Source organism: Hyperolius riggenbachi, chromosome 7 (genome assembly GCF_040937935.1).
Source record: "Hyperolius riggenbachi isolate aHypRig1 chromosome 7, aHypRig1.pri, whole genome shotgun sequence".
NCBI classification, from domain to species: Eukaryota; Metazoa; Chordata; class Amphibia; order Anura; family Hyperoliidae; genus Hyperolius; species Hyperolius riggenbachi.
Window position 1 is genome coordinate 21168942 of NC_090652.1, and position 27633 is coordinate 21196574.

The 27633-nt window shown below is 45.5% G+C and overlaps 1 gene segment (V, D, J or C); it reads right to left on the minus strand.

Annotated features, from left to right (window-relative positions):
* The window catches only part of LOC137524124 (tyrosine-protein phosphatase non-receptor type substrate 1-like), a 112962-nt gene that overhangs the window by 45818 nt on the left and 39511 nt on the right, over positions 1–27633 (minus strand). The window contains 4 exon segments of the C gene segment in view: positions 2091–2468; positions 7354–7464; positions 8994–9263; positions 23106–23405. Coding sequence covers positions 2091–2468; positions 7354–7464; positions 8994–9263; positions 23106–23405 — 1059 coding nt within the window.

A 27633-nucleotide genomic window follows, 5' to 3' on the forward strand; every position in this document is an offset into this window, starting at 1 on the left:
TCATGAGTGGAGAACATTTTCCCTCACTTACCTATATTCCTAGAATAGGGTAGATATTTTGTGGTCCATTTATCTTGTGAAGGTTGATTTAGGATTCCACATAAGGTTTCATATACTTTTACAACCCACCCCTCCTCTTGGTGATTGGATATGGGGATGTGCTCTTTATCTTTAACATTAGGACAAGGCTTTGCATACGTGAGATTTACCACTCCCCTTTTGAAGACAACCACAATGGTATGGGCCATGTGGGTAGGCAATGCTGAGGGGGCAGACCCCTACACCCGTTTGACTTGATTTCCATGGAAAATACCAACCTGCATGGAGGAGAAGGGTTTCAAACATCTTGAGGGGAAGAGGGAGCCATCTGCTTTTTTTTTCTTTTATTGTTGTTGTTTTTCTTTTAGACCCAAAATAAACTTACCGGGCCTTTTTTTTTCTTTTCAAAATGTCAGGGAGTTAATTGTTTTCAATGGAATTTGTGAAGTAAGTGTGCATTTCTAGAAGCTGAGAGCTCCTTGTACTCTGCCAGGTAGCATTTTGAGAGTGTTCATGTTTACAAAAGAGATATTGGGATTTGTGGAAGAAACGTGTAGAGCGGATGTTGACAATCCTTGCATGTACTTTCTTTGAGTTCCTTGGATAGTTTTCCCTATGGGTTGGTCTGCAAGGCAAAACTATGTACTGTGGCACCAATGTCTCCAACCCTTCTTGTGCATAATACAGCCTCACTGCTACAACCAGACACATGCGCAGTACTTAGGACAGGTCCGAGGTAAGAAAAAAAAACAACATGTTTTTTTTTAACCTCGGAAGTGTACCTTAAGGATTTATAAATGATTTGTAGGTTACAGCGTGAGAGACATGATCTGAATAGATAGAATGTTCAAAAAGGAAAAGAAAGATTGAGGCTCCGTGGCCTTAACACCTTTGTATTCCTTCAGTAGGGTAAAACAAACAGCGGTTCAAACAGTAGGGTTTTGGTGGCTGGACTGACAGCCGTTTCACGTATTTAACGCATTATTAGAGGCACTTTTGACAGCCATTTTGCGTATTAACGCATCATCAGACACACTTCTGACAGCCATTTTGTGTATTAACCCATCGTCAGAGGCACTAATCGTTAATGCCCCTGATGATGCGTTAAGACGTGAAACAGCTGTCAGGCCATCCAACAAGCCCCACTGTTTGAGGGGCTAGTTGCCCAACTGAAGGAATAAAAAAGTGTAAAGGGAACGGTGCCTCCATCTTTCTTCCCTTTTTTGAACATTTGACGCTATACTCTGAGCAGCATGTGATCCTGGTAAGCACCACCACTACTGACCACTTTCCTGCTCACATCTGGTGCCAGATCTTTTCTTCACTACTTAGCATATCTGAATTGCTAGGTAGTAGGAAACAATCTGGGACTTGGCCACTATTTTACTTTGGAGAGCTACAGCTGGATGAAGCCTGATAATGATTTTGGGGCAACTCTGCCCACTTGTGATTTTTTTTTTTCTGGGGGAGGGGGAAATCTCTGCTTAATTAATGTTTGTAGAAGATTTTAGAGGTCTAGTTTTGCCCAATTAAGTTTTTTGTTGGTTTTTTTTGTTTGTTTGTTTGTTTGTTTTTGAGAGGGGTGATGCTGCATAATTATTTGAGGGACTGTGTGCAGAATCATGTTTGGGATGAAAGCGCTGCCTGATTGTCCTGCAAAAACTGCTGAATTAAGTGCTTTGGGTTAACTTCCTGCCTAATTGTTATGTGGGGTCTGTCTGCTTAATTATAATCTAAGAAGTGGATGTTGTGTATAATGTCTATTTCCTTACAACGAATATGCCTGTTTTTATAGTAAATTAGGGCCTAATTTTTTATTCATGGAGAGTGAACCTCCTCGGCTCCTCTACATTTTTACTCTCTGACTTTACACAGCTGCTAGGATCACCTAGTCTTGGCTCCATCCATGACCTATCATGACCATGCCCACTTTCTGGTACGCCGTGTTACATGTGCTACATATCTCTCGTTTCTTAGTACCCAGGAGTGCCCTGATCTTCCAGGATTCTAGCAAAAATGATAACAACGATAATACTAAATGTTTTTCTTACCTTTCTCAGGGCTCCATGTTAATTGTTTCTTTTTGTTCTTTTTACCACATTGGAATCTGCAGGTGACTGTCATGTTGCAATGTTTTGGTGAATTTGGTGTGAAGGTCAGTGAAGTAATAGCGTGGTTCAATCCCTCTGTCAGTGAATGGCTAGTGCTCACTGTATAGTCTCCGCTCATTAAATGTCCAGATTCTCCATCTCTTTCTGCACAATCTTCTGGCACCTTCACTATCTGTCCATCATTCTCTATTACAGTCCAGGTCACCTGCACCTTCTCTGGGCAGCTGGTGGCTGTAGAGTACAATGTCACCTTTTCCTCTGCTCTACCAGATCGCCTGGCATGTACATGGATGGGGCTCTGCTGGAACCTCTGAAAATCTATGGGAAGAGAGTGACATTTTCTGGCTCAGATTTTAGGCAGTTTGTTGGAAGACATGTTCATCACACAATGAGATAGTTCTTTCATGTTTGGGTACGCTGCCCTAGAGGAGCTTTGAAAATTCTCAGCCTGGGCTATATAAATCCAATAAATAATAACAATAATATTTATGATAATAATAATCTTTGTAAATTGATCCACAAATCTACATATTATGTACAGTAGATATAGAAAACTTTCTGGCGATTTTCATAAAGAGATTCCCAAGTAGTGTTGGTTGAGTAGCTCTGTGTTCTATTTGCAAGCCATTCGACTGAACAGGCCAAGATTTTCGGGTTAATCAAATGACTGAATCTGAATTGCGCTGAATCAATGGTGCCAACATTTGGGGTAATGGCAAAGCCCCCATACATGCAAAATCAACAAATTGCTAGGTATGTTAAGGAAAAGAGGGGTAAACAAGTGGAATAATAAAATCAAAAAGGCCTTGTAGTTTTTGAGAAAACCAATTTTAAAGGTACAATAGTTACAGAGTACCCAGCAAGCTCATGGTGAACCGGAACTCCCAGGATTGTGTAAGGGGCTACAATGGACCAAAAAGACCTCTTACTAAATTGCTATGCAAAACAAAAGTTTCCCTTCCTAAAACAGAAGGTGATTGTGATTATTCAGGTTGGAGTGAGCATATGCAAATCATCCTTTGTTGTCCCTGATAGCTAAACACACCTCCAGAACCCCTGGAATGCAATGATGCGTCAGCTTGTTACTTGTACAGAGCCACAATGCATGTTGGGTTATTGTGGCTCTGTACAAGTAACAAGCTGACACATCATTGCATTCCAGCATTCATTGCAATACAACTAGCATTAACAGTCTGTTTCCAGGATGATCTGGGTAACATTTATTTGAAGTGTTTACATAACTTAAAGAGGACCTGTAATGTAAAAAAATGCCCCTGAGGGGTACTCACCTTGGTAGTGGGGAGCCTCTGGATCCTATAGAGGCTTCCCCCGTCCTCCTGTGTCCCACGGTGGTCTCGCTGCAGCCCACTGAACAGCGGGCATGTAAATATTTACCTTCTTGGCTCCAGCACAGGCGCAGTAGCGGCTCTCCGCTTGGAAATAGACAGAAATAGCCGATCCCAGTCGGGTCCGCTCTACTCCGCAAGTGCAAGTCTCCTGTGCTTGCGCAATAGAGCGGACCTGACTGGGATCAGCTATTTCCGCCTACTTCCGAGCGGAGAGCAGTAACAGCGCCCCCGCTGGAACAGGGACAGGTAAATATTGCACAGCCTTCCGTGGGCTGCAGCGAGACTGAGGAGGACGGGGGAAGCCTCAATAGGATCCAGAGCCTTCCCCCTCATGAGGTGAGTGACCCCCAGGGGAACCTTTTTTCATTACAGAGTCTCTTTAAGGCTAGAGGCTGAAGTTATGCAGCATTCTTGCGATTGATCCCTAGCCAAAGAGTAGTGTGCAAGGTGTGCCTTTTTTTCTGATGAGAGAAGGTGCTGTAGTCATGGAGACAGGGACACCTGGAGATGATACATTGCCGATGGAGCCTGAACAGGTGAGTCACCTCTCTCCTACACTCCGCTACTCTGCATGGGGGAAAGAGGCGGGTTCACATCACAGAAGGTGTTCTGACTGAGACTGAAACCCAAGATTCTAGGGGCTTGATTCACTAACCGGCGCTAAGCCTTATCAGTTAGTGCGTGCAAAACAGGGCACTAGCTGGTATTGGCCACATATCGCGCACAGCACTACGCACATCGCGCACAAAGTTTAGCGTAGGCGGGTTCACATCACAGAAGGTGTTCTGACTGAGACTGAAACCCAAGATTCTAGGGGCTTGATTCACTAACCGGCGCTAAGCCTTATCAGTTAGTGCGTGCAAAACAGGGCACTGGCTGGTATTGGCCACATATCGCGCACAGCACTACGCACATCGCGCACAAAGTTTAGCGTACGCGCACAATGCTTTAGTGCGCGCGCGGCATATAGCTGTGCGCGCATTCGCTTGCGCAGTACATGGTTTGCTCGCCTACTACTTTGCGCGCACAGCAACTACTTTGTGCGCACAACACTGCGCGCGCGGTTGCGTGCGCACATACGCTTAGCGCCGGAAAACACTTTTTTACTCCGGCGCTAACACTTAGTGCCAGTTAGTGAATCAAGCCCTTGGTCTGCTGCAATGCGACATCGGCAGCCGTTATGATATCAGGGGCCTGATGCACGAAAGGGCGGTACTTTTGTCCTGCAGAAGTTGTGTACGGCAATTTTACCAGTCCTAACATCTGAGAAGCCATGCCTGTTACCCTGTTAGCACCAAACAGGATAATGCATGTGGCGCCAACAGATTAACGGGCAGTGCTCCCCTGGTGTCAGGATGGTACAATTACCGGCTTTCCGTCCATCAGGCCCTTTGTGCCTTAAAGGGAACCTGAACTGAGTAAAATTATTTAAAATAAACACACAAGATAACTTCAAATGAACATTACATAGTTACCTTGCCATCAGTTCCTCTCAGAAGCTCACCATTTTCTTCTGACAACGATCCTTTCCAGTTCTGACAACATTTTGTCAGAACTGAAATATATCAGTTGCTGTCAGTTATTTATCAATTGCTGTCAGTTATAGCTGAGAGGACAACTGATGTGCTAGGTAATTTCTATGTTTCCCTATGGCTCAAGTGGGCGATGTTACAGTTTAACAGTGTGCTGACCAGAAAGCTGTTATGGGGTAATGGCCATTTTCAAAATGGAGGATGGAGAAATCCATTGATCACAGTGGACAAACAGGACGCAGGAGAGGAGAAAGAGATTGAGGAGTTGACTGCATGGGAGGTAATTATGACTTGTGTATGTTTATTTTGACTTTTCATTTTCAGCTCAGATTTTCTTTAAACATTTTTAGTTACATAACTGTTTTACTGTTAATAAGGCAGGGTATAACTTCAAATAGTGCAGCAACCCATGATAGCCAGTTATTAGTTATCTTTCATTGATCTCTTCAAAACTATGAAATGGGGAACGTGATTTCTTGCAGTGGGTTACAATACATCACTTTACATACTTTTAAACACCTTATGTATGCGTAAGTATGCACGCGTCGCCGGTGAGTTGGGCGCTGGGAGAGCCGAATGACGGCTATCCCTGCTGCCACAAAACTGCCCAGCGGCATTTAATATTGTTCCCCCTCTGAGCTCTCGCAACTCGGAAGGAGATTACATTGCTGCTATGGGGCGTCTGGTTTCGGCGCACGGCACTAAGCGCTGAAAGCACCTGCTTCATCACATACACCCCACGTGTAGAGACTATGGGCTTGATTCACTAAGCAGTGAATTCTATTATCATTATTTATTTCACGATGGATCGGATCTTTAAGATCCCCGACGATTCTGCACAGAGCAATGAGATCACTTGACTTCCCGTTCGCAACCACCGTGTAACATCACATGACATCGTGAGCAGGAAGAACGCTGAATGCCAGTCCAGAGGAGGAGAAAACACCTCTTATACCATATATAAAGTTTTACATTGGGCCCCCCCAAGCAATATATACATAAAAATTGATACGGCATACCAAAACTAATCAAGGACAACCACAGTGTCAGAGGTGCAAGAAGGGGAAGAGAAACTGTGGGTCAATGATTATTATTATAATTATTGATTTATAAAGTACCAACATATTCCGTGGCGCTGTACAAAGTAAGAAACAAACATGGGGTACATAATAATACAGACAATGGTGTACACCAAAATACAAGATACATAATTAGTGACAAAATACAAAGAATGATACAAAAACAAATTATAGAATTGGTAATGACAGTGATAAAAGTAACATGATGAATAAAATGTATAATGGTTACCAAGACACAAAAAGGGGAGAAAGCCCTGCCCTTGCGAGCTAACAATCTAAAGGGAATGGGGGGGGGGGGGAACAGGAGGAGGGGTAGTATGCGGCAAATATATAGAGGCTGTGTGTTTTAGGATACCTAGTAGGAGTGCAATTTGGTCTTAGGACAAAGGGAAGTGGCCTAAGACAGCGCATATGCTTGTCGGAACAAGTGTGTTTTTAGAGAGCGTTTAAAGGCAACAAAGGTTGGCGAGTGACGGATGTGTTGAGGGAGGGCATTCCAGAGGAGGGGTGAAGCGCGTGCGAAGTCTTGTAAGCGTGAATGTGAGGAGTTGATTCTAGAGGAGGACAACAGAAGATCATGTGCCGATCTGAGATTGCGATTGGGTTTGTATCTGGAGATTAGTGAGGATGTATACCGGGGAGAGAGATTGTGGAGAGCTTTGTAGGTGTGGGTTAGGAGTTTGAACTGAATCCTCTGGTTAATTTGCAGCCAGTGAAGAGCTTGACAATGATCACTTCTATTCAAAGCACCTATAAAAGTGAATATTATTAGCACAGGACAGGACCAATAAAGAGCGAATACTGTGTTTGAGGGGGGGCCCCAAGGGCCCCAATGAGGTTGCAACTTCTGCACCCCCTATTGCTACGCCACTATGGAGCAGGCTTTCTCAACCAGGTTTTCCTGGACCCCCAGGGTTCCTAGAGTGCTCTACAGGGGTTCCATGGCATTTTGTAAAAAGAAGCACTAAATTGGAGGTCAGAATAATAATCAATGCATTAATAAAAGTACTAGGATAAGGAAACATAATAACATGTGGCAGTGTAATAGGGGGCAGTGAAATAAACAGCCTCACCTATTTTTAAAGACTACGCCTCCTGCAAAATAAATGGAGGGGTTCGCTGGGATCAAAAAATTGTTTGCAGGGTTTCCTCCAGGGTACAAAGGTTGAGAAAGGCTGCTCTGGACTGGAGCAGAAAACTTCAGATACTTGAGGATAAACATCGAACAACTGACAAAACTCACATTTCTTCCTGTAGACGAGGAACCACAATACAGCTGCAATCACACCAAGTGTTATAAACATGGTCAGCAATATGGCTGCAATCACACTGGATGCCTGAGAGTCCTTCACATCTGGAAGATAGTGGAGATACATTCACAGATAAATAAATAGATAGATAGGGATGGCCCTGCTTAGGAGAATGCGTGGAGAAGCATGTGATCAGTTTCATCTGATGATAGATTTGTAAGGTTCTGATTTGCTGTGATGACTTAAAAAAAATCTGTAATTTAACATTTTCACAGCAAAAAGCATACCATTCTATTCATTATGTTCTCCTGGGCCCCTCTGTGCTGTTTCTGCCACTCCCTGCTGCAATCCTGGCTTGTAATTAACAGTTTTAGGCAGTGTTTACAAACAAACTAACCAGCTTGTGATAGGCTCACATAAGCAGAGTGTGTGAGTCATACAGAGCCTGCAGGGCGCCTGCAGAGGGTGTGTATCGCTTCTATCCAATCACAAGCAGCCCTGCACATTCCACACATTCCAGCCTTAACCTGACAGAGCTGACAGAAGAAAACAGATTAGATCATATAACAGAGATAACACAGCCACTGTGCAATTAGGAAAGGCTGCAGCAAGCCAGAGCACATTAGAACAGGCAAAGGACCTTATAGGATAGAAGAACTAAGGCTGAAAATTTTGTTACAGTGTCTACATGATCAGGACCAGCAAATCAGAGCCTTACAAATCTATCAGCTGATTAAACCAATCACATGCTTCTCTATGAGTTCTCCTAAGCATTGCCATCCTGATAGATCAGGGGTGTCAAACTCAAATACAAAGTGGGCCAAAATCGTACACTGGGACCTAGTCGCGGGCCAACTTCAGTGTCTACTGGCCACCTTCCTCCCTTATAAAGTTTCCAGGTATCTAATGGCCACCTTCCAACCCCTATACAGTTCCCTGGTGTCTAGAGGAAGCCGCCACCCTCCCCTATACAGTTCCCTAGTGTTAAAGAGAATCTGTACTCTAAAATTCTTACAATAAAAAGAACATATTCATTATGTTCTCCTGGGCCCCTCTGTGCTGTTTCTGCCACTCCCTGCAGCAATCCTGGCTTGTAATTGCCAGTTTTAGGCAGTGTTTACAAACAAAAGACATGGCTGCTAACCAGCATGTAATAGGCTGAGAGAAGCTCAGTTTGTGACTCATAAAGAGCCTTCAGGGGGCGTGGAGAGGGTGTGTATAGCTCCTGCCTATCACAAGCAGAGCAGCACATTCCTGCCTGAGCCCGACAAAGCTGACAAAGGAAAGAAGATTAGATTATATAACAGAGATAATACAGCCACTATGCAACTAGGAAAGGCTGCAGTAACACATTAGAACAGGTATAGGAACTTATAGGATAGAAGAAATAAGGCTGAAAATGTTGTTACAGAGTCTCTATAAGTGCTTTACCCCTACCTCTCCCATATGGCTTCCCTGGTGTTCTAGGGCTTCACCTCCAAAAAAGCTTCTCTGGTGGTCTAGAGTGGGCCAAACACAATGCAAAGTGGGGAAACCACTTGAAGGCCAAATTTAATGGCTCTGAGGGCCAGATTTGCCCCGCGGGCCGGAGTTTGACATGTATATGATAGATAGATAGATAGATATTGTTTACCTTTTACTGCCTGAGTGATTATGAGTGGACTATATAGGGTCTCGTGTTCCACCACACAGGAGATATCTTCTGGTTTCTTCTGGTTCCCAGGAATTAAGAAACCTTCCCAGGCATTAAAGGAGCCATCCTTGTTCTTCCTGGGAGACTCGACTTTCTTACTGTCCAGAAGCCAGGCAATGTCCACTGAGTTGGGGTAAAACTCCTTCACCTCGCACACATAGATCTGCTCTCCATCGTGATGAGACGAGAAGAGACTTAATTTAGGCTCCACTAGATGAAGACAGACATGATGGATAGTTATTTTACGAAATAGCGTTTGTCTTTTAGTTTTAATTATAGAGCATTTAGAAAAGGAAATGTGTTTCCACCATCGTTTTGAATATGGAACCTGAGAAGCAACTTTTATTTAGAAGTTGGGAATAATATGATAAAAGGTTAGGACCTCTGCTAGATTTGTATTCTTGTCTGGATCTTCTTTGTGGAGATTTCCACTTCCTCCCGGTCTCCTTGACAGCACCAGGACAGAAACGGGCGGATTCACAAAAAGTATCGTATGAATCATCGTATATTACTTATTCTTCTCCTCGGCTACAACATAGTGAAAGTTTTAGGCAGGTGTGAAAACATTCTGTCAAATTAGAGGGGAGATGTCTAGCATGGTTCCAATGACCTTCCAGAGGATACAAAAACACAGAGACCACAGGAGGCCCTTATAGTGTAGTAATTTAGCACATCAGGTGTATGTTGTGAATCAAATTTACTCACAAGTGTGGGTTGCAAAATCAGCAACCACTAGTGTGGCACAGGTGAGGAAAACTCGTCCTCACTCAGGTCTTTCGATCATCTGCAGAAGGATGGGTTACTCTCTTGAAAATTTTGTTGAGAGTTCCAAGGAACTCTGAACACTGCAACCCCCGAAAACATGGAGATAGTGGAGTATATGTACTGGGATGGAAGACACACAGTCCAGCATATTTAAACTGTGAATCCTGTGCCAGGAGTCCTTACAGGAGCCCCTAGTGACAGAATTTTTTTCTATGAGGCACTGTATTAACTAAAGATCGGTGAACTTGCCACGCTGGCGGACAGTTCGTGGCAAGCGAATGTTCAGAAAGTTTGCATTCGCATCGCATTTAACATTCAAGTCAAATGGCTGCAGACATTAGCGGTTTATAAAAAAGCCCCCCATACATGCTAGAATTACATGTTAATGAGAATAGTAGGAACAAAAGGGAAAAAGTCATTATAAGTGTCTAACATTAACCCCCCCCCCCCCCCCAGGTGGTGTCTAACACTAATTATTTCCCCCAGGTGGTGCCTAACACGAAATACCCTCCCCCAGGTGGTGCCTAACACTAAAGGACCCTCCCCAGGTGGTGCCTAACACTAAATTCCCTCCCCTAGGTGGTGCCTAACACTAAATTCCCTCCCCCAGGTGGTGCCTAATGCTAAATACCCTCCCTCAGGTGGTGCCTAACACTAATGACCCCTCCCCAGGTGGTGCCTAACACTAATGACCCGCCCCCCCTGGCAGTGCCTAACACTAAGGACCCCCAGGTGGCACGTCACACTAAGGACTCCCCCAGGTGGTGCCTAACACTAAAACTCCCCTAACAGAATATGGCTGTTCCTCACCTAGTTTTAAAATGCACCAGAGATGAACAATAGCCAAAGTTTTATACATACCTGGGCTTCCTCCAGCCCCATGCACATGGATCACTCCCATGCCATTGTCCTCAGCCTTCTCTATCTTCGGTAAGGGGTCCCGTAACTTCGGCCAGTCGGGGCCAGTCTGAGCATGTGCAGTGTGCTCCCTCCGTCTCTCTCCGGTGGAGAATTGTACTGCACAGGCCAGTGAAAGTGGCTCCTGACCATCTCACAGAGCTCAGCCGTCATAGAGACTGCAGAGTGGGTGGCCTGAGGCTCCAGGTGTGCCGCGTGGATGGTGGAAGCAGCGGGTAAGTGCGACAATTCGTTGTTATGCAGTGGTTTCTGGTACCAGTGGTCTCTGGTCCTTAAGGGGGCAGAGACCGCTTGTACTTAAGTAGTTAACTGACCTCCCCAAAAAATGGTCCTAAACTACGCTACGATATATACACTACACGATACATACATACGACTACATTAGGGATTAGACTGTGAGCCCCTCTGAGGGACAGGTAAATGACAAGACTATATACTCTGTAAAGTGCTGCAGATGATGTTGCCACTTTATAATTACTAAATAATAATAATAATAATATAGTGCTAATAGTTTACTAGTACATTACAAAGTAAACTAAGGTCTAAGTTGTGCATGAAACACATGAGTTTTGTACTTGCTGTTGATGAATTTTTCGCCTTAGTAGAGATTGGATTTTTACCCTGCTTCAAGTTGCGTTTTTTTTTTTTTTTTTGCTTTTCCAGACTGCAGACTTTAGAGGTTAATAACAAAGCTCCCATACATGCTAGAACTACATGTTAAGGAGAATAGTAGGAACAAGTAGGAAAAAGACCTTTTTAGTGCCTAACACTAACCCCCCCTCCCAGGTGGTGCCTGACACTAAGGACCCCCCAGGTAGTGCCTAACATTACCCCCCTCCCCCCTCCCCAGATGGTGCCTAACACTAAGGAACTCCCAGGTGGTGCGTCACACTAAGGATTCCCCAGGTGGTGCCTAACACTAATGAACCACCAGGTGGTACCTAACACTAATGAGTCACCAGGTAGTGCCTAACATTACTCCCCCTCCCCAGGTGGTGCCTAACACTAAGAATCAGAATCAGAATCAATTTATTTTCGCCAAGTAAGTTTTCACCTACAAGGAATTTGTCTTGGCAGTTGCTTAACAAACACAAACAAAAACAATACAAGGACAGACAGTGTGTATATTACAAGTCAAGGACATTATAAGTATAGTGGCAGTAAGCAAGGTGAGAATTGTTCATTTACAGTTCTGTGCTGATTACTTTCAGTCCTAGCAGCTCTAACGTGGTTCAGCATTAAGCATGGCTACCGCTTGAGGAAAAAAGCTGTTCCTGTGTCTGGAGGTTTTGGTAGCAATTGACGGGAATCTTACTCCTGAAGGCATGCGCTGGAAGATGGAGTGAGCTGGGTGAGAGGGGTCAGAGGCCATTTTGGTTGCTCTCTTTCTGCACCTGCTAGTGTAAAGATCCTGCAGGGAAGGTAAGCTACAGCCAATTATCCTTTCCGCTGATCGGATGATGCGCTGCAGCCTCCCCTTTTCTAATGCTGAGCAGGAGCTGAACTATACAGTCATAGATGATGTTATGGTGGATTCAATAATTGCAGTGTAGAACTGCACCATTAAATTTTGAGGTAGACCAAACTTTTTCAGCTGCCGTAGATGGTACATCCTCTGTTGCGCTTTCTTGACAATAGTGGCAATGTTGTTGTCCCATTTTAGGTTGTGTGAGACTGTGGACCCAAGAAACCTGAATGACTCTACCTGGGTTATTGTGGATCCATTTATGGTTAAGGGGAGGTGCTGGGGGGGAGATCTCCTAAAGTCCATTATCATCTCCATGGTTTTGAGAGCATTTAGTTCCAAGCTGTTGTTGCTGCACCAGGAGGAAAGCTGTCCCACCATATGCCTGTGTGCAGACTTGTCCCCATTTTGTATGAGACCAACTACTGTTGTGTCATCTGCAAACTTCAGAACCTTAACAGATGGATCTGTGGAGATGCAGTCATTGGTGTACAGTGAGTAGAGCAGTGGGGAAAGCCCACAGCCCTGGGGTGCACCAGTACTGACTGTCAGAGAGCTTGATGTGTGTTTACCAAGTCTAACATGCTGTCTCCTGTCGGATAGGAAATTGGTTATCCATTTGCAGATGGGTTCAGGTATGTGTAGCTGGGAGAGCTTGCTGTGCAGCAGTGATGGAATTATGGTATTAAATGCAGAGCTGTAATCTATAAATAAAATCCTGGTGTAGGTTCCTGGGGTGTCTAGATGCTGTAGTACATAATGCATACACATGTTCACGGCATCGTCTGCGGATCTATTAGGCCTGTAGACAAATTGCAAAGAGTCCAGCAGGGGATCTGTGATAGATTTCAGATAAGCCATTAACAGTTTTTCAAATTCTTTCATAACCAATGATGTCAGGGCAACAGGCCTGTAATCATTTAAACATGTAGGTTTTGATTTTTTGGGAATTAGTACAATAGTTGAGCTTTTAAAACAGACCGGGACAATTGAGAGTTCCAGAGATGCTTTGAATATGTCTGTGAATACAGGGGCTAATTGATCGGCACAGAGTTTCAAGCATTTCACAGAGACAGTGTCTGGCCCCATTGCTTTCCTAGTGTTTTGTCTTAAGGACCCCCTGGTAGTGCCTAACATTACCCCCCCCCCCCCCTCCCCAGATGGTGCCTAACACTAAGGAACTCCCAGGTGGTGCGTCACACTAAGGACTCCCCCATGTGGTGCCTAACACTAAAATTTCCCTAGTGGGCTCCTAACCGTAACCCCCCATGTTTAACCCCAAAGACCCCCCACCCCACCTACAAAACACTAACTTCCATTAATACTGCAATTGCTCCTCAATACTGTAGCAGATAATTTTACTGTAGGTGATAAAAGGATTAGCATAGCTGAAAAATTTTCCAACAACTTTCTTATACTTTTTCCATTGCAAAGTCCCGAAAAGATGTAAAATAATCTCCTAGGATTAAAAGTGAATTTCAAACTAGTCAATAAAATGCTGTTAAATCACCAACAATCAAGAAAACACTCAAAATAATTTTGATAGTACTTTTTCAACTACTTTTTGGTACTTTTACAATAGCAAAGTGCTAAAAAGTTATTTTAAATAGAAGATGAAAAATTATCTCCTAGGAGAAAACTCTGGAGAAAAATGTAATTGCATATGGGCCCTCAGGGCCGGTTTTTCGCAGCATGGGGGCCCTGGGGCAAAGATAACCTGGGGGCCCCATACCCAAAGGCAAAGTCAGTCACACTGCCAACCCCCCCCCCCCTCCCCCTTCCCCTTTAACTCCCCGGCAGCCAGCTCAGTGATCCATTCCCCCCACCCCCCACCCCCCTCCAGTAAAATTTCTCTCTTTTCGTAGAGAGTGTGGTGTCCCCAGTATAGCTATAGCAGTCCCTCCCCCCCCCCGTATAGGTATAAATGTGCCCCCAGTATAGGTATTGATGTGCCACCAGTATAGCTCTGCCCCCAGTATAGGTATAGATGTGCCACCAGTATAGGTATAGCACTGCCCCCAGTATATGTATGTATCTGCCCCCAGTATAGGTATAGCTTTGCCCCCAGTAGAAGTATAGCTCTGCCCCCAGTAAAAGTATAGCTCTGCCCCCAGTATAGCTATAAATCTGCCCCCAGTACAGGTATAGCTTTGCCCCATTATAGGTATAGATCTGCCCCCAGTATAAGTATAGCTCTGCCCCCAGTATAAGTATAGCTCTGCCCCCAGTATAGCTATAAATCTGCCCCATTACAGGTATAGCTTTGCCCCCATTAGGTATAGATCTGTTCCCAGTATAGCTATCAATCTGGCCCCAGTATATGTACAGAGGTTTGAAAAAGTATTCGGCCCCCTTGAAGCTTTCCACATTTTGCCATATTACTGCCACAAACATGAATTAATTTTATTGGAATTCCACGTGAAAGACCAACACAAAGTGGTGTACACATGAGAAGTGGAACGAAAATCATACATGATTCCAAACATTTAAAAAAATAAATAACTGCAAAGTGGGGTGTGCATAATTATTCAGCCCCCTTTGGTCTGAGTGCAGTCAGTTGCCTATAGACATTATAGATTATTAGTACAACGCGCTCAATACCTCATGAATAAAGGAGTAAACAGTCTCACAGTAGGTTGCCAATAATGTCCTCAGACTGACTCCTCGCAGGTTCACTGTTATCCAAAACTTGGCTCCTTCCTCCAAGACAATCACCTCAACATGTAAATATAAAAAAATACATATAGCGTAATATTGTAATCACAAGATTAATCCGTCACCAGGACGTTTTCCAACCAGTGCAAGTCTAATAGGATCACCATCCAACACCAGTGCTCAGGCACACCCCCCTATGTGCCCGCACTCACCCCAAAAAACCTCCCAGATCTCCGGAGGTGGGATTGATCATATGTGGGGGTGGACAGCCCAACTCCCTTTGGAGCTCAACCGCTGGTTCACTCTCGAGTGTTACTGTAACTTGAAAAAACGCCAATATAGTGGCGGCTCCGCAGTACACGTGATTGGAAGGAGACGCTGGGGACGTTAGGAGCGTGTGAGCGAGCGAGCTGAATGGGATCTGATGTGGCATCGGCCAAGTGGTTTCCCGGGGACCAGCGCTGTTTGTCTAAATGCTTATCCTTCACGTTGGCTTGTGAGTGCACATCTTTTTTAACTTTTTATTAAACTGAAGATTTTACACTATATTGGCGTTTTTTCAAGTTACAGTAACACTCGAGAGTGAACCAGCGGTTGAGCTCCAAAGGGAGTTGGGCTGTCCACCCCCACATATGATCAAACTCACCTCCGGAGATCTGGGAGGTTTTTTGGGGTGAGTGCGGGCACATAGGGGGGTGTGCCTGAGCACTGGTGTTGGATGGTGATCCTATTAGACTTGCACTGGTTGGAAAACGTCCTGGTGACGGATTAATCTTGTGATTACAATATTACGCTATATGTATTTTTTTGTATTTACATGTTGAGGTGATTGTCTTGGAGGAAGGAGCCAAGTTTTGGATAACAGTGAACCTGCGAGGAGTCAGTCTGAGGACATTATTGGCAACCTACTGTGAGACTGTTTACTCCTTTATTCATGAGGTATTGAGCGCGTTGTACTAATAATCTATAATTTATGGTATTCACACTACTTTTACAACGCAAGCCACTGAGTGTAATATTTATTTCCTAAGCGCACATTTTTAAATTTTAAATTTGCCTATAGACATTGCCTGATGAGTGACTAAATAGAGTGCACCTGTGTGTAATCTAATGTCAGTACAAATACAGCTGCTCGGTGACGGCCTCAGAGGTTGTCTAAGAGAATACTGGGAGCAACAACACCATGAAGTCCAAAGAACACACCAGACAGGTCAGGGATAAAGTTATTGAGAAACTTAAAGCAGGCTTAGGCTACAAAAAGATTTCCAAAGCCTTGAACATCCCACGGAGCACTGTTCAAGCGATCATTCAGAAATGGAAGTAGTATGACACAACTGTAATCCTACCAAGACAAGGCCGTCTACCTAAACTCACAGGCCGAACAAGGAGAGTGATGATCAGAATTCAGAAATGCAGTCAAGAGGCCCATGGTGACTCTGGACGAGCTGCAGAGATCTACAGCTCAGGTGGGGGAATCTGTCCGTAGGACAACTATTAGTGGTGCACTGAACAAAGTTGGTCTTTATGGAAGAGTGGCAAGAAGAAAGCCATTGTTAACAGAAAAGCATAAGAAGTCCCGCTTACAGTTTGCCGCAAGCCATGTGGGGGACACAGCAAACATGTGGAAGAAGGTGCTCTGGTCAGATGAGAAAGAGTGAACAGATTTTTGTGGGCCCAACCTGGGGGGGGGGGGGGGCGGTGCACGGCAAAAAATGGGGGGACGACAAAGAACGGGGGTGGGGGGGCTACGGTGCGCGCCGCGGTGAATAATGGCCATGGCCACGGCATTGTATGGGCGGAGCTAACGTAATGATGTATAATGATGTAACAGCGAGGCATAAGAACGCAGTGTTTACGCCATGATGTGGTCAAATGAGAATTCGCATCATGGGTGTGCAGATTTACTAGTATACCGTCACCCCAAAGCAGCAAACATAGCCAACTATGACAATTAAATAATGATCCAGCAACAGTTACCCCAGACACCAGAAAATAAACGCAATGTGGGCAACATGTCAGCAGAAAATAAACGCAATGGGCAACATGTCAGCAGAAAATAAACGCAATGGGCAACATGTCAGCACAAAATAAACCCAATGTGGGCAAACATGTCAGCACAAAATAAACGCAATGTGGGCAACATGACAGCACAAAATAAACGCAATGTGGGCAACATGTCAGCACAAAATAAAAACAATGTGGGCAACATGACAGCACAAAATAAACACAATGCGGGCAACATGTCAGTACAAAATAAACACAATGTGGGCAACATGTCAGCACAAAATAAACGCAATGGGCAACATGTCAGCACAAAATAAACACAATGTGGGCAACATGACAGCACAAAATAAATGCAATGCGGGCAACATGTCAGCACAAAATAAACACAATGTGGGCAAAATGACAGCACAAAATAAACGCAATTCGGACAACATGACAGCACAAAAAAAAAGCAATGTGGGCAACATGACAGCACAAAATAAACGCAATGCGGGCAACATGACAGCACAAAATAAACACAATGGGCAACATTTCAGCACAAAATAAACGCAATGTGGGCAGCATGACAGCACAAAATAAACGCAATGTGGGCAACATGTCAGCACAAAGTAAACACAATGTGGGCAACATGACAGCACAAAATAAACGCAATGTGGGCAACATGTCAGTACAACATAAACGCATTGTGAGCAACATGACAGCACAAAATAAACGCAATGTGGGCAACATGACAGCACAAAATAAACGCAATTTGGGCAGCATTTCACCTGGAAAGCCAGTTCATAGCCTGCAGCCCCGCTCCAGCCTGCATAGTCTCCGGCAGGCAGAGCAGGGCTACGGCAAGTTGGCGCCCGAAGCCCTGTACTGGAGACACAAATAGTCTCCAGTACAGGGTTCGGCAGCCATCTTCCCGTAGCCCTGCTCTGCCTGCCGGAGACTATGCAGGCTGGAGCGGGGCTGCAGGCTATGAACTGGCTCGGTGTCTATCAGACGCTGCAGCCGGTTCATGCGATCGTACGGTGGCCAGTGTCCCAAGGCCGGGATGTCCCGCAGCTAAAAGCAGGACATTTCCCGGGACCTCATGCAGCCTGGGACAGCGAACCCCGAAGGCGGGACAGCGGACCCCAAAGGCGGGACAGCGGACCCTGAAGGCGGGACGCGCCCCGGGCACTGCAGGACGTATGGTCACTGTAGATGAGACCAACATGGAACTTTTTGGCCAAAATGCAAAACGGTCTGTGTGGCAGAAAACTAACACTGCACATCACTCTGAGGGGATCAGTGAATAATGGCGCACAGCCCCTATGCATAAAAATGGCGCCGCATTAAAAAGATACGCTTATCGCTATTTATCGTTAGTACTGCATAATAATGGCGCACAGGGAAAAAAAGAAGAAAAACGGCACACACTAACGTTATTTACCAATAGTGGCACACACTAACGTTATTTATCAATAGTGGCACACACTAACGTTATTTATCAATAGTGGCCCACAGTAACGTTATTTATCAATAGCGCCCTACATAAGCCAAACTGCAGACGTTATTTAACTGCAAAACGGTGAATGGATTTAATGTAACACTGTCAAGGTTAGGGTTAGGCACCACTGGGGGGCGGGGGGGGGGGGGGGGGTCTTAGGGTTAGGCACCACCAAGGGGGTGGTTAGGGTTAGGTACAGGGAGGGTTCTGTGTGAGAGTAGGGTTAGGTATAGTTACAGTACATAATATACACCACCAGTGGGGTGGTTAGGGTTAGGCACCACCAGGGGGGTGGTTAGGGTTAGGCACCACCAGGGGGTGGTTAGGGTTAGGCACCACCAAGGGGGTCTAGGGGTTAGGCACCACCAGGGGGGTGGTTAGGGTTAGGCACCACCAGGCGGGTGGTTAGGGTTAGGCACCACCAGGGGGTGGTTAGGGTTAGGCACCACCAGGGGGGTCTAGGGGTTAGGGATAGGTACAGAGAGGGTTCTGTGTGTTAACGCTAAATAACGATAAGGCTTTAACGCTAAATAACAATAAGGCTTTAACGTTAAATAGCGATAAGCGGCAAACGGATTAGCGGCAACACTGTGCGCCATTATTCACAGGCGCCATTTTCAGATGGATGCCACTCTGAGCACACCATCCCCACTGTCAAATATGGTGGTGGCAGCATCATGCTCTGGGGGTGCTTCTCTTCAGCAGGGACAGAGAAGCTGGTCAGAGTTAATGGGAAGATGGATGGAGCCAAATACAGGGAATACAGGGAATTCTATTGGAGTCTGCAAGAGACTGGGGCGGAGGTTCACCTTCCAGCAGGACAACAACCCTAAACATAAAGCCAGGGCAACAATGGAATGGTTTAAAACAAAACATATTCGTGTGTTAGAATGGCCCAGTCAAAGTCCAGATCTAAATCCAATCGAGAATCTGTGGCAAGATCTGAAAACTGCTGTTCACAAACGCTGTCCATCTAATCTGACTGAGCTGGAGCTGTGTTGCAAAGAAGAATGGGCAAGGATTTCAGTCTCTAGATGTGCAAAGCTGGTAGAGACATACCCTAAAAGACTGGCAGCTGTAATTGCAGCAAAAGGGGGTTCTACACAGTATTGACTCATGGGGCTGAATAATTACGCACACCCCACTTTGCAGTTATTTATTTGTAAAAAATGTTTGGAATCATGTATGATTTTCGTTCCACTTCTCACGTGTACACCACTTTGTGTTGGTCTTTCACGTGGAATTCCAATAAAATTGATTTGTTTGTGGCAGTAATATGACAAAATGTGGAAAACTTCAAGGGGGCCGAATACTTTTGCAAACCTCTGTATATATCTGCCCATATATGATTATACCTGCCCCCAGTATATGCATATATCTGCCCCCAGTATAGGTATAGCTTTTCCCCCATTATATGTATAGATCTGCCCCCAGTACCCCTCACATTGGGCCTGATTCACAAAGCGGTGCAAACTGTTTAGCACGGGTGTGCTAAACAGTTAGCACGTGAAATGCATTTCGCGGACTTTTGCGCGCGCAATTTGGCGCGATTCACGCGATCGCGGACTTTTGTGCGCCCAATTTGCCGGCAAATTGCGCGTGCAAAAGTCCGCGATCGCACGAATTGCGGAACTTTGCACGCGCAAAAGTCCGCGATCTCGCGAATCACGGCACTTTGCGTGCGCAAAAGTCCGCGAAATGCACTTCACGTGCTAACTGTTTAGCACACCCGTGCTGAACAGTTTGCACCGCTTTGTGAATCAGGCCCATTGTCTCAGACCTCCAGATCAGCGTGGCGACTTGACTGACAGACCTCATGCTTAGAGCAGGACCCGAGGCAGAGCAGCCACAGCAGCCGCGCGCATAACTTCAAATGCAGGAGGTGACTGGAGACGTCACTTCCGCATATGAAGTCAGCTGTGCTGTGCGCTGCTCTATTTGCCTCCGGTCCCGCTCTGAGTCTGAAAGGTCTGTTAGCCAAGTCGCTGTGCTGATCTTGAGGTCTGAAATAAATGAAATTTTTTTAAAGAGGCAAAGGGGGGTGACTGGGGGCCCCTTTGGACTCTGGGGCCCCGGGGCAATTGCCCCCTTTGCCTGTATTATAGCGCTGGCCCTGTGGGCCCTTGTGTCTTGTTGCTGTGCTCAATCTTGCCATGGTGTATGACCTGTGATATGAAAGTTCCACAACCTCTCTGTTGTAACATAATATGGCTGTTCCTCACCTAGTTTTAAAGTGTACATAAATTAAACCAAGGGCTAAGTTGTGCACGAAACACATGAGCTTTGTACTTGATGATGAGTTTTTAGCCGTAGTAGAGATTGGACTTTTAACCTGCTTCCAGTTGAATTTTTTTTTTTTTTTGCTTTTTCTGATTCATAGACTGTGAAGGATGGGAGTTCAGTGACTGGATGTCAGCATATTAAGAACAGAGACGGGTTACCAATTCTAGCTATTTTTTAAGGATGAGTCAGGCTCCTCCATACTGCTAGGGGGTTTCCTAAGTGACAGATTTCTGTATGGCTCTACTGCTGTTCCTATTGGTATTGGCTGGCCACTGTATCTAGTGGATGATTAACTGAGGTTAGAGAGCTCTGTAGAACATAAGTCAACCAATAAACCTGCCCAGGGGTTTAATAAAAAAAAAAATTTGAATTGGTAGAAATAGGTTGGATCCTTCACATTAATCACACCAAAACATGGTGGCAGTTGTTGATAATTTTGTAATCTGGCTTCACAGTACAGTATGGAGGTAGCATCATTTCCGGTTTAATACTGACCTAAGTAGAGGGAAGGATCTGGATACCATGTAGTCGTCCCGGTCATTGGTCAATCTCATCATGCCAGCTCTGTCACTAGTTGAAGTTCTGCTAGGTCTGCAGTACTCCTCCGGCAGTTTTCGGAATTACTTGGGTTCTGAAGTGCATGTGTATGTACAGTACAGAAGTACTAGTTTTCAGAACTACCTGGGGGCACGAGTAGGTTTGAATATTGCCTGAGGAGAGCCTAAGAAGAGGTAAAAGACCTAGCAGGTTGAATAACTTAAACTAGAGACTGCAGTGCACAGGAACAATGGGATGGTGCGAGGACCAGGAAGACTCTATGGTATCAAAAACGTTCCCCCTGCTTAGTCTCAAACCTGATTTCCAAGTGTCCGTGTGTTCCAGCCAGGCATCAGAGCACAGCATGTTTGACATCCCACAAGTCTCCTCTTTCTTCAATGCCGCCCACTGTGGGTGGCACTGAAGAAAGAGGAGACTTGTGGGACATCACATACGCTGCGCTCCGACGCCTGGAACGCACGGAAGAGGTAAGTTAATCATTCCCCGCCTGCTGCCGCCGCATCAGCACGCTGCCTCGCCTTCTACCTGGAGGGGGAGCGCTGACAAGGTAGCCCAGGTGAGGGAGGGCGGTCCTACCCCCCTCCCCACCGCTGTGCCTGCTGCTGCTCCCCCTTCCTGGCTGCTACCTATACTGCGGTAACTATACTAGCTATACTGCGGCAACTATACTACCTATACTTGGGCAGCTACCTATACTGGGGGCAGCTATACTACCTATACTTGGGCAGCTACCTATACTGGGGGCAGCTATACTACCTATACTTGGGCAGCTACCTATACTGGGGGCAGCTATACTACCTGTACTGTGGGCAACAATGCTACCTCTATACTGGGGCAACGACCTATACTGGGGGCAACTATGCTAGCTACCTATACTGGGGCAACTATACTGGCTATCTACACTGGGGGCACCTATACCTGGCTACCTACCTATGCAGAGGGTGAAAATTTTGGGATGCTGTGCGATCATTCCAAATTGAGAGGGGAGGCACATCCTAACAAGTTTGCCTCAGGCAGCAAAAAGTCTAGAACCGGCCCTGTGGCCAGGCATTACTGGAATACTGACAGCAGGACTCTATAAGGGAAGCAGGAAATTTGGGCGCATGAGGCAGGTGGACAAAAAGGGCGCGGCCATTCACTCCCATAATAAATATCGTTTAATGGGCGCCCAACAGGAAAAAAGGGCGCCGGAGAAAAATAACGTTTTAAAAGCGGCGCCCGGAGACTTTTACTGTTTTATAACTGCTTCTCATGATTACACATTATTTAATGATTTATAATTTTTTAAATATTATTTTTAAACGAAAAACAGTACAATATTTTTTTCCCATTATTTTTAAATGAAAAACAGCACAATATTTTTTTACAAACGTTATTAATGCTTATCACAGGGGGGTCTTAGGTTTAGGCACCACCAGGGGGGTCTTAGGTTTAGGCACCACCAGGGGGGTCTTAGGTTTAGGCACCACCAGGGGGGTCTTAGGGTTAGGCACCATTAGGGGGTCTTAGGTTTAGACACCACCAGGGGGGGGGGTCTTAGGTTTAGGCACCACCAGGGGGGTCTAGGGGTTAGGGATAGGTACAGGGAGGGTTCTGTGTGAGAGTAGGGTTAGGTATAGCTTTAGTAAAATTCGTATTAATTTTTTATAAAACGTTATTATACATTTCACTTTTTAAACAGGGAAGATTAACGTTTTTACAATTGCCGATTTCATACACATTATTTAATGATTTATAACTTTATAAAACATTATTTTTAAACGAAATATAGCACAATTTTTTTTAAAACGTTATTCATGCTTATCGTTTAAAACCCTGCGCCCTTTTTTCCCGGCGCCCTTTTTTAACGTACGCCTCTATAAGGCTTATTAATGATAATGATGAAAAAATGCATTCATTTCCATTACAGGCTAGGTGGCGTTACCTCCATACTGCACAGTGAAGCCATCTTGGACGGGTTCCTGGAGAGACACATGCTTTGCTTGGCAGGTGATGTTTGGATGATCCTGGATCTGAGTGGGGGAGATGGTTATAGAGCTGTTCACTCTGTAAGTCCCATCTGCGTCTGTTTGCAATTCTCCAAATTCTGTTCCATCCAGATTCTGACCATTCCTGAGCCAGGTCACTGCAATGTCCTTAGGGTAGAAGTCTGAGACCATACACAATAAACGGTTTTTCTCTTTTTTGGATACAGCCTTCTTTAACAGTGTGACCAACGGAATAGCTAGAGGAGACAGAGACAGATATAACTACATTAAACAAAGAAAATTAAATTGTCCTTTTCTTTAGGACTCTATTATGCAGTAACAAGGAGTCACCATCTGTGACATCATATAGTAAGAATTCACAGACAGTAAGAATTCAGGGCTGATGTTTGCAAAAAAATAATATGCCTGTGACCTTTGAAGGTCATGGTGCCCTTGTCTTTGTTTAGTTGGTCTTTTTCCTTGTAAAGGAAATGCAGAATCCACTCTCACCTTATCTGAAGGCTTCCAGAGATTCCCAGGCTTATGCCTGGTGGATAAAATAAAACAAAACAGCTCAATCTTCCAGCCAGTAGAGGGAGCATGGCATGGAATCTATTTTGATCCAATTCACTGTAATGACTCCTATGCTCACTTCACCTGCTACAGACTGGAGGATTTAGCTTGTGTGTTGGAAGTGACAACACCAACCAAGGAGGTCATGGGAATCATTCAGGTGAGGTAAGTATAGCTGTTCTCCTCCTTGTTCAGTTCCTCAAGGATAAAAGGAACTGTAACCATAATGCCTCCATCCCCTCCATAAGAAAAACTGTTATTGTTAACTGTTAAACTGTGTTGTTAACCACTTCCCGACCGCCTAACACACAGGGGCGGCCGGGAAGTGGAGCCCTTAAGGACCGGCTCACCCACAGAGGCGGCGGTCCATTTAAGGGCATGGGCGGAGCGATCTCGTCATCCGTGACGCGATCCTCTGCTGGCGCCTGTCACCGCTCGCCCGCCGCAACATCCCGCCGGCTATACGGAAGCACCGGCGGGATGTTAACCCCGCGATCGGCGCATACAAAGTGTATAATACACTTTGTAATGTTTACAAAGTGTACTATACAGGCTGCCTCCTGCCCTGGTGGTTCCAATGTCCGAGGGACCACCAGGGCAGGCTGCAGCCACCCTAGTCTGCACCCAAGCACACTGATTTCCCCCCCCCCCCGCCCCAGATCGCCCACAGCACCCCTTAGACCCCCCCCCGCCCACCCTCCAGACCCCTGTTTGCACCCAATCACCCCCCTAATCACCCATCAATCACTCCCTGTCACTATCTGTCAACGCTATTTTTTTTTTATCTCCCCCCCTGCCCACTGCCCCCTCCTGATCACCCCCCCACCCCTCAGATTCTCCCCAGACCCCCCCCCCCCCCTGTGTACTGTATGCATCTATCCACCCTGATCACCTGTCAATCACCCGGCAATCACCCCCTGTCACTGCCACCCATCAATCAGCCCCTAACCTGCCCCTTGCGGGCAATCTGATCACCCACCCACACCAATAGATCGCCCGCAGATCCGACATCAGATCACCACCCAAGCGCAGTGTTTACATCTATTGTCTCCTCTAAACACCCAATAATTACCCATCAATCACCCCCTATCACCACCTGTCACTGTTACCCATCAGATCAGACCCTAATCTGCCCCTTGCGGGCACCCAATCACCCGCCTACATGCTCAGATTGCCCTCAGACCCCCCCTTATCAATTCGCCAGTGCATTAGTTACATCTGTTCTTCCCTGTAATAACCCACTGATCACCTGTCAATCACCTGTCAATCACCCATCAATCACCCCCTGTCACTGCCACCCATCAATCACCCCCTGGCACTGCCACCCATCAATCACCCCCTGGCACTGCCACTCATCAATCAGCCCCTAACCTGCCCCTTGCGGGCAATCTGATCACCCACCCACACCAATAGTTCGCCCGCAGATCTGACGTCAGATCACCTTCCAAGGGCAGTGTTTATATCTGTTCTCTACCCTAAACACCCACTAATTACCCATCAATCACCCCCTGTCACTGCTACCTATCAGATTAGACCCCTATCTGCCCCTAGGACACTCAATCACCCGCCCACACCCTCAGAATGCCCTCAGGCCCCAGCCCTGATCACCTCGCCAGTGCATTGCTTGCATCTATTCCCCCCTCTAATCACACCTTGAGACACCCATCAATCACCTCCTGTCACCCCCTAGCACACCTACCCATCAGATCAGGCCCTAATTTGCCCCGTGTGGGCTCCTGAACACTCGGCCAAACCCTCAGATCCCCCTCAGACCCCCTTCCGATCACCTTCCCAGTGCATTGATTGCATCTATTTTCCCCTCTAACCACCCCCTGAGACACCCATCAATCACCTCCTGTCACCCCCCTAGCACTCCTATCCATCAGATCAGGCCCAATACAACCTGTCATCTAAAAGGCCACCCTGCTTATGACCGGTTCCACAAAATTCACCCCCTCATAGACCACCTGTCATCAAAATTTGCAGATGCTTATACCCCTGAACAGTCATTTTGAGACATTTGGTTTCCAGACTACTCACGGTTTTGTTCCCGTAAAATGCCAGGGCAGTATAGGAACCCCACAAGTGACCCCATTTTAGAAAAAAAGACACCCCAAGGTATTCTGTTAGGTGTATGACAAGTTCATAGAAGATTTTATTTTTTGTCAAAAGTTAGCGGAAATTGATTTTTGTTTTTTTTTCACAAAGTGTCATTTTTCACTTGTGACAAAAAATAAAATCTTCTATGAACTCGCCATACACCTAACGGAATACCTTGGGGTGTCTTCTTTCTAAAATGGGGTCACTTGTGGGGTTCCTATACTGCCCTGGCATTTTAGGGGCCCTAAACCGTGAGGAGTAGTCTAGAAAACAAATGCCTCAAAATGACCTGTGATTAGGACGTTGGGCCCCTTAGCGCACCTAGGCTGCAAAAAAGTGTCACACATGTGGTATCGCCGTACTCAGGAGAAGTAGTATAATGTGTTTTGGGGTGTATTTTTACACATACCCATGCTGGGTGGGAGAAATCTCTCTGTAAATGGACAATTGTGTGTAAAAAAAATCAAACAATTGTCATTTACAGAGGTATTTCTCCCACCCAGCATGGGTATGTGTAAAAATACACCCCAAAACACATTATACTACATCTCCCGAGTACGGCGACAAAAAAATAAAAACTTCTATGAACTCACCATACTCCTAACGGAATACCTTGGGGTGTCTTCTTTCTAAAATGGGGTCATTAGTGGGGTTCCTATACTGCCCTGGCATTTTAGGGGCCCTAAACCGTGAGGAGTAGTCTTGAAACAAAAATGGCCTGTGAAATCCTAAAAGTACTCATTGGACTTTGGGCCCCTTAGCGCAGTTAGGCTGCAAAAAAGTGCCAATCATGTGGTATCGCCGTACTCGGGAGATGTAGTATAATGTGTTTTGGGGTGTATTTTTACACATACCCATGCTGGGTGGGAGAAATACCTCTGTAAATGACAATCTTTTGATTTTTTTACACACAATTGTCCATTTACAGAGTTATTTCTCCCACCCAGCATGGGTATGTGTAAAAATACACCCCAAAACACATTGTACTACTTCTCCCGAGTACGGCGATACCACATGTGTGGCACTTTTTTGCACCCTAACTGCGCTAAGGGGCCCAAAGTCCAATGAGTACCTTTAGGATTTCACAGGTCATTTTGAGAAATTTTGTTTCAAGACTACTCCTCACGGTTTAGGGCCCCTAAAATGCCAGGACAGTATAGGAACCCCACAAATGACTCCATTTTAGAAAGAAGACACCCCAAGGTATTCTGTTAGTAGTACGGTGAGTTCATAGAAGATTTTATTTTTTGTCACAAGTTAGCGGAAATTGATTTTTATTGGTTTTTTTCACAAAGTGTCATTTTCCGCTAACTTGTGACAAAAAATAAAATCTTCTATGAACTCACCGTACTACTAACGGAATACCTTGGGGTGTCTTCTTTCTAAAATGGGGTCATTTGTGGGGTTCCTATACTGTCCTGGCATTTTAGGGGCCCTAAACCGTGAGGAGTAGTCTTGAAACGAAATTTCTCAAAATGACCTGTGAAATCCTAAAGGTACTCATTGGACTTTGGGCCCTTTAGCGCAGTTAGGGTGCAAAAAAGTGCCACACATGTGGTATCGCCGTACTCGGGAGAAGTAGTACAATGTGTTTTGGGGTGTATTTTTACACATACCCATGCTGAGTGGGAGAAAGATCTCTGTAAATGGACAATTGTGTGTAAAAAAAATTAACAAATTGTCATTTACAGAGATCTTTAGGCTTTACAGGGGTGCTTACAATTTAGCACCCCCCAAAATGTCAGGACAGTAAACACACCCCACAAATGACCCCATTTTGGAAAGTAGACCCTTCAAGGTATTCAGAGAGGG